At 48.2% G+C, this 6,953-nt stretch overlaps 2 protein-coding genes across 2 annotated transcripts; both read right to left on the bottom strand.

Annotated features, from left to right (window-relative positions):
• Window positions 1-622: 622 nt before the first annotated feature.
• Window positions 623-3,396, bottom strand: LOC146183111 (uncharacterized). The gene is made up of 3 exons (XM_084608329.1): window positions 3,232-3,396; window positions 2,363-2,519; window positions 623-1,130 (listed from the first exon to the last, which is right to left on the bottom strand). The coding sequence occupies exons 1-3, from the start codon at window positions 3,392-3,394 to the stop codon at window positions 623-625; spliced, it is 828 nt and encodes a 275-aa protein (XP_084464455.1). The 5' UTR covers window positions 3,395-3,396.
• Window positions 3,397-4,633: 1,237 nt separating this feature from the next.
• LOC146183110 (uncharacterized) lies at window positions 4,634-5,215 on the bottom strand. The gene has a single exon (XM_084608688.1). The coding sequence runs from the start codon at window positions 5,213-5,215 to the stop codon at window positions 4,634-4,636; it is 582 nt and encodes a 193-aa protein (XP_084464814.1).
• Between the last annotated feature and the right edge of the window lie 1,738 nt (window positions 5,216-6,953).

Raw genomic sequence — 6,953 nt, 5'->3', positions numbered from 1 at the left:
TATGCTAGGAAAAAAGAGCAAAATACAGCACGAACAAGCAATGGAAAAATGACCAAAATTACGGGAGCGATGCAAAAATAAATCAAGTGAGATAATAGCAAATAAGATATAACAACATGTAAAGCAGAAAATAAAGCATAAGTTATAGTTAGTTGAAGGGGCATCAGGTGTTCGACAATTTTACTTTCAAACATTATCTGGCGACGTGCTTGATTTTTGTGTTGTCCTCCTACCTTAAAAAAAAAAAAGACAAATGCATCCATTTAATCCAGGTTCTATGGGAACTATTACTTCTATATGTAAGAGAAAAAAAAATATGCCCAGCATATGGTTTTTACTCTGTCTCAGAAGCTGTTTGCAGCACATGTTTGAAGCCTGACCCAATGAGGATCATGCACACTACAATAGGTAATTGGGCTGCTGCTGTCGCTCCAGCCATTTAATGGAGGGGAGTGATGCCTGTAGGCGACAGTAACTGCACAATTATCTTTTGAAGTGCATATGATCATCATTGAGCCAGGTTTCCCGTCTTTGACAGTGCTGCAAACCGCCTCCGAGGCGGAGTATATTGCATCACACAGAACAAAAGAATACATTCCAAAATTTTAGGGCTTCTACTCCATTAAACATCTGCATCGTTCAGCTTGAATGCTTCCTCAACCAATAGTCTGTGGATTTTAAGTTCTAGGTGCTCTTTTCTACGCTCATCCACCTTACCGAGGAGGCCTTTCAAGCTCAATAAGAAGGGTTCGTCGTCATCTACTGACATGGCAGCTGTTTTTAGCTCATTCAGCCTATGGCGATTCGCTTGGAGCGTTGACAACATTAACTCATCCAAGTCGCTCTTCTTTCTTTTTGTGCGCTTGTTTTTATCCGATGCAGCCGTTTCTCCTGAACAGGAAGGTACATTTGCTGCAGACCTATTATCTCCCTCATTGCTTGGCTCTCTCGAAGCTTCTGGAAGGGGTGATACTTGCATAATATCCTCAGGAAGTGACGTCTCCTCTTGAGTGCTGTCAACGTAGAACGTGCGGCATAGACCTTCCACAGATGCAATTGAGTCATTGACTGGCTCAAGTGGCTGCTGAGTCAAAGGAACTGCAGCTGTAGGTTCGTCTCTTCTCGCCAGGCTGCGTACAGTAACGACAAAAACAAAAACACATTAGATGCCTATATTCACACAAACTCAGGCATTATTAAAATTAGAGGGCAGTGCAATGCAAATCTGTATCACATGGGGCTGTCTTTAAACTTCCCATTAACATTGACAAGCCAATGTGCCCAAATGTACAGGCTGGCTTTAGCTTGTAAATATTCCACTCCTGGTCGCCCTTTGTTAGAGTACAACTGAACATAAATGCTAGAAATTTTCTCTTCAATGAATTAGGCTCCGATGAAAAACAAATTCTCCAGCACTACTTGTGACGGTACACATTTTTTTTTTCTTCAAAAAAAAAAAAATTCTAATGTAAACTACAGCAGAGCAAGAAATTAGAAATGTGAACGAATTTGGTTCAAGCGCATGCCTGTCCACCGCAGGCAGTGTGACAGTGGCCTTGCACGCCAGCTTCTGTCCTCACGCTTCCCCAGTACTCTGCCGGCAAACGTTTGATGCTGCCGCTCACAAGAGTTCCCCAACATTCGGTCAAAGAAGCAAGGCGGTGCGTGACGCCCGCGGGGAGTTTCCATCTGGCCCATAGCGGGGTGAGTCTTTTTGTTTCGGGGCGAAGATCCTATCTCAGTCGGTACATCCCTTTTTTTTTTCTTTTTTTTTCGACAACCCCGTTCGCACGTACTTCTGGCGCGCGGTCCTTCAGCAGCGCTTCCCACGAGATCCACTTTACGAATGTTGGAAAGGGATCTTCGAGACGTTTCGGTGCGGCGACTAAAAAGGTCGTGCAGCTGTATCCAAACAATGAGTCGGGGTGCGCAATAGACACAAACGTTCGCGAAACGCGTCCCATTAACTCCCCCCCTTCGGCAGATATGCTGTTTACTTTTCGTCTTTTACGGCGGTCTTCTTTCAAACACCAGTGGGTCCACGCCAGCTCGGTTCTGCGGCCCGACCACAACCTTGCTAATCATCGGCCTTTTGCTGCAGGGCAATACTGTTTCCTCACTTGTTGTCAACGAAGACGTCCTACAAACGCCTGGACGCCTCCGGTCGCAAAGCACTAAAGAATCTAAAACCAAAAAGGAACAGCGGGAGCATGCTTTCCTCCTGCGCAACAGCCCAGCGTAACTGCTTGCATTTCTTCGTCAAAATATGGCCGCTGCAGCTGCTTCTAAAATTATCAACCCATGCTTAGCAGCAAAATTCCACAGCTACTGACTAGCAATAAAGCAAATAATTCGCTTTTACCTTCGGCGTTGTATAGCGTCAACCAGGAACATAAGGTTTGGCATAAGGACCCATGCTTTCTCCACGTCCGCTGCGCCACTTCCAGACTTTACATACACCTTTCGTAGTCGAAGGAACTTCTGTCGCAGATAGCTCCAGCGGTGCTGTAACACTGCCGCTGCATTGAGCATAGAAAAAGAACGTGTTTACACAATGCAAACAACACATTGCAAACGGCGTACGCTGAAAGGAAGCTGGCTGCTGCCGTATTTGTAGCCGAGCATAAAGTTTATGTACACCGACGTAGAAGTGAGCTATATGAACGTTTATTATGGCCTGCCAGTCTGAGTTTGGCAGGGTGGCAACCGAATCAAAAAGGGTAATGGCTTATTATGTGCGACGAAGTGATAGCATAGTCGGTCCTCATGCAGACACTCCTGGGAACCGTTCCCATAGACAGCCTTGAATGTTTCGGTGTACGGTTCAACTCTACACCGATGGTTGTCACATGCAGCGAATAGCACTTCTGTGCTAGATTTCATGATGATTTAAACTATAAATCAGTAACGCACTCGTGAGAGATTTCCAAGCCCACCTCTGCACCAGAAATCGCCGCTTCACATTGTGTTAGCGACACAGCTCCAACAACGCCCGAAAAACATCTTGACAGGATCCTTATCCTACCACATAAAAACATTATTGCAAACATGTCGGTAATTAATGGTACGCAGGTATATCTGACGGGTTGCGAAAGTGCACTGAAACAAAACGGACAGCGCATTACCGCAAACATTATCAACACTCGCACTGCGCCATAACTTCAATTTTCTAGACGAGAGAGAGAATTTGATTGCAGTTTGTCCACAAATGAAAAATCGAAAATCACTTACTGGTTTGATTCAATGCACTGGATATTTGCAGCCATGCATCATTTTGTAGTTGCTTGTCACGGTGTGACTTCAGCCGCTGATCATAAAGAACCGACCTCTGCCGTACTTCTTCGATGAGCAGCTCATCATTGCACAGTGAAGACACTCCTCCTGTACTGCACATTGTTAAGCTGCGGGCAGAAACACAACACGAACACTGGCGAGCCGAAACAATCTAGCAGTGTCGGAACTATCACAACGTCGAGTGGTGCCGTCTGCTATCCGTCAGCGCGCGAAGTCTGGGAGGACCGGAAGCCCAGAGACCGGAAAGGGAAAACCGAAACGGCTATGCTCATTGGTCACGTCGTAACAGACGCATCTCTACTAGTCGTAAAAGTCGCGGGTCCTCCGACATTTACGACCACGCCGGCTGCGTACGTTGCGCATTTTACGCTCAATACGGCAGTAGTCTGAACAGACACGTTACGTTTTTTGCTCTTACGCTTACGATCCTTACGAACGATAGGTGCGTTGGGCACGTAGTCTGAACGCGTTGGAATGGGTTAACAGTGGGAGGAGGTGAGTCAGGGTGTCTCCACAGATGGCTCACTCGTCTGTAGGCGGAAACAGAGTCCACTCAAATATTGTGAACAAATTTTTGCAGAAAATATGCTAGGTAGTCCTGGTAACCCTTCCCGCCAAACGGGCTTAGCTTGACGGCCGCAGGACTGGATCAGAAAAAAGGTCAGTTTTTGAAAGCGCGAACTACGCATTCGGAGTGCGTCGATTGGCACAAGAGAGCAAGACCAAGAGGTGAATAGCGTTTGGGGAAGTCAAAATAACTTCAATGCAAAAATATAAAGGCAGATGAGTTACCTTAAAAAGGATATAAAGACTTCATTAAATTTCGCAAGGGCGAAAGTGAACGACTTTACCTACATTTACTATAATCTAACAACTGCCATGTCCTGCTCGAGGCGGTTCGCCCACTCCGCGCACAGCTCTGCGAAGAACATGTGGATACAGCAGAGGGCACTCGTTCTATAAATTTCGCTCCAATAGGCAATATGAATTCGGAAAATAATTTAGTTGGAAACCAAAGGTAAAAAAAGCTAGCAGCTAGGCCATTTGGCTACCAAAGCTGAGTTCGCGAATCAGCGTAAAGTTGTCGGTTCCAACATTGAAGAATGTTTGTAATGCCAAACGGATTCATCGGATCAGCAAAAAGGTGATTCCGTATAGAGAGAGGGACAGGGGTGACAGAGACATGATGGTAAATGTCATGCCTGCTCTGCCAAAGCTCGTTTGGTGGCCCCAAGAGGGACCGGGAAAAAAAAAAGCTGCTGAGCAGCTTTGAGCCTCCGATTGAAGACCTTGAGAGTTCCAGTGGAAGAAGTGGCTAGCTGAAGATAGAGCACGTACTTCACATCGGGTAGTGCCGTGCGATGGCCTCGATCAACCGTAGGAAAGGGTCGCTGCAACGCCGTCGCCCGTTGATCGACAACCACCACATCCACGCGAGGTGCGAGTCCGTGAGGCCATCCGTCATCCGCCACCCGCTTCGTATCAGCCGGTTCTTGACTTTCTGCCATGCGCTTTCAATATTCTGCGTGTGCGCGCCGGTAACGGGGTTCACGAAAAACTGTGTATGGTTCACAGTTTTGTGAATCAAGTTCATGTTTACCCCGTTACCGTCCACCAATCCCGGCACACACTGGTAGGCCGCCCACTCGTCGCTGAGGATGGTGGTCCCCGGACGGACGTTTGCGGAGATGATGGCTCCAAGTGTCGCTGAGTCCCGCCGGTCGACCTTGAAGAGTCGCAGCTCTTTTGTGGCCACCCATATCATGCCGAAAATCCATGGGCCGCGATCGATGACGCCACCGTAATTGTTCTGCCTGTGGGGCGGAACGTTATCGCCTGCCAAAAGGCGGCCGCGGTTGTACTTTCTCTTGCCGCGCATGAGGCACTCATCGACCTGCACATCCTCACCGGGACCGCCCATCGGCGGCTGCAGCTGGAGCTCGGCGCAGCAGACTTTGCGAACGTAATTGCACCAGTCGGTGCACGTTTGCTTGGAAATGTCGTTGCCTTCCATAGCCCTGGTGCTGGTGATTGAAACGTCCTTTGCCATGCAATAGGTGATATAAAGGGCATATGATCGCGACAACTTGACATTTGGGCGGCCGAGGCTGTCCTTTCTGGCGAAAAAACTTGCTGAGGTGCCAGCGGTCGCCTGAAGAGCTGCGGGCCCGTGCAGTGCAGCGGTGCCGTGCAGCTGCGAAAGCTGCTTCCGGCATCTATTGCACCGAAATTGGGCCCGTCGTCCGTTCGTCGACTTCCGATAGAAGGTGACTACTTGTCCGTCGCAGGTCGGGCGAGCGCTGTTGAAACCCAGCTGGCCACACACTCCCCAAAACTCCGCCGTCGCCGGACGACCGACAGGGGCCGTCGAAGCTTGGGGTCGCACCGCTGACGACTGGGGTGCCAGTCCCAAACCTCTCACGAAGTCTTCCTGGACCCTTGCGTCATCCATGATTTGGCCCATTTCACAGAACTTAGGGTCCTTACGGGGGGCAGCCATCATGAATATCGAGCAGTCGCAACAAATCCAGAGAGATGCAAGAGAACGACTGAAAGAAGGCCCGGCATTTTATACCATCGTGGCCAGGCTGTTGGCGCTCTCCTCGCCCTCACCTTCCAATCGGCGAGCCTCTCTCACCGTCACCCTCAATTTAAAAAAAAACAAAAAAAAAAAACTCATTTCCTGGCGCTCTCTCGCCCTCGCCCTCATCCCAACTTAAACTGCTGGTCCTCACACACCCTCATCCTCAATTCTTATCTCTCCCCCCTCACCCTCAACCTCATGTTCAGCAGCTTTAATCTTGTAGTTATTTTTCATTATTTTCGACCTATGACAATGTTCTTGAGTCGAAGTAGACGCAAACAATTCTCCTCTGCATCCGCTGTCGGCGGTGTCAAGCCGCGTAGATAATTTATGCTTAACAATCAGAATTTCGAGAGAATAATACTGGACTTTAAGACGCGGACTGCGTTCATGCTGTGGCGAATCACTGGCAAGAGCCATCTGGTACATGTTCCGACAGCTGCTGACAATGAGATATGCACTGCGCCGGGAAACCAGGGGCTGTGAAAAGTGCAAAGCAAAATTGTGACAGTGCCCTAAGCCACCAATAAAAGGCGAAATTGTGAGAAGGAAGGAAAATAGCTACTGCCGTAGTTCACCGGGCAAACCTGCCCACCGATTCGCTCTCCGTATGTTTGAAGGAGATAGAGCGACGAAATATTCCACAGTCCACACCGCGTGAAGATGGAAATGGTACGAACAACTTCTATCCAGCCTCTTACGGAAGGCATGAGGCTTATACGGCATACTAAAAAACAGAACAATGCAATGTAATTTAAGGAACAGAGAAACGCTATTCAGCAGAAGCCTAATCTCTCGCTCCCTTCGATTTTAGGGAAAGGGGACACAGCATGCAAGCCTGGGGCCGTGTGCTACAGTTTCAGATATGTACCCCCGTGCATAAACTCCACGCCTTCCGAGATATCTGCCCGCCAAATTTTTCTGACAGAGAAGCAGTTATTTCTGAGATATACGAGCCCTCCTTGACATACTTTCCATCTTATCCAAGCAATTTTGTATGGCACATATTTTTATACTGAAAAAATGCAATCGTTTCGGTTCGCGTGGATTATACCACTTTTGTCCGCGGCAATTT

This window comes from Amblyomma maculatum, chromosome 7 (assembly GCF_055883805.1).
Source record: "Amblyomma maculatum isolate TAMU_Amacu chromosome 7, ASM5588380v1, whole genome shotgun sequence".
NCBI classification, from domain to species: domain Eukaryota; kingdom Metazoa; phylum Arthropoda; class Arachnida; order Ixodida; family Ixodidae; genus Amblyomma; species Amblyomma maculatum.
This window is presented reverse-complemented; position numbering and strand designations above follow the sequence as displayed.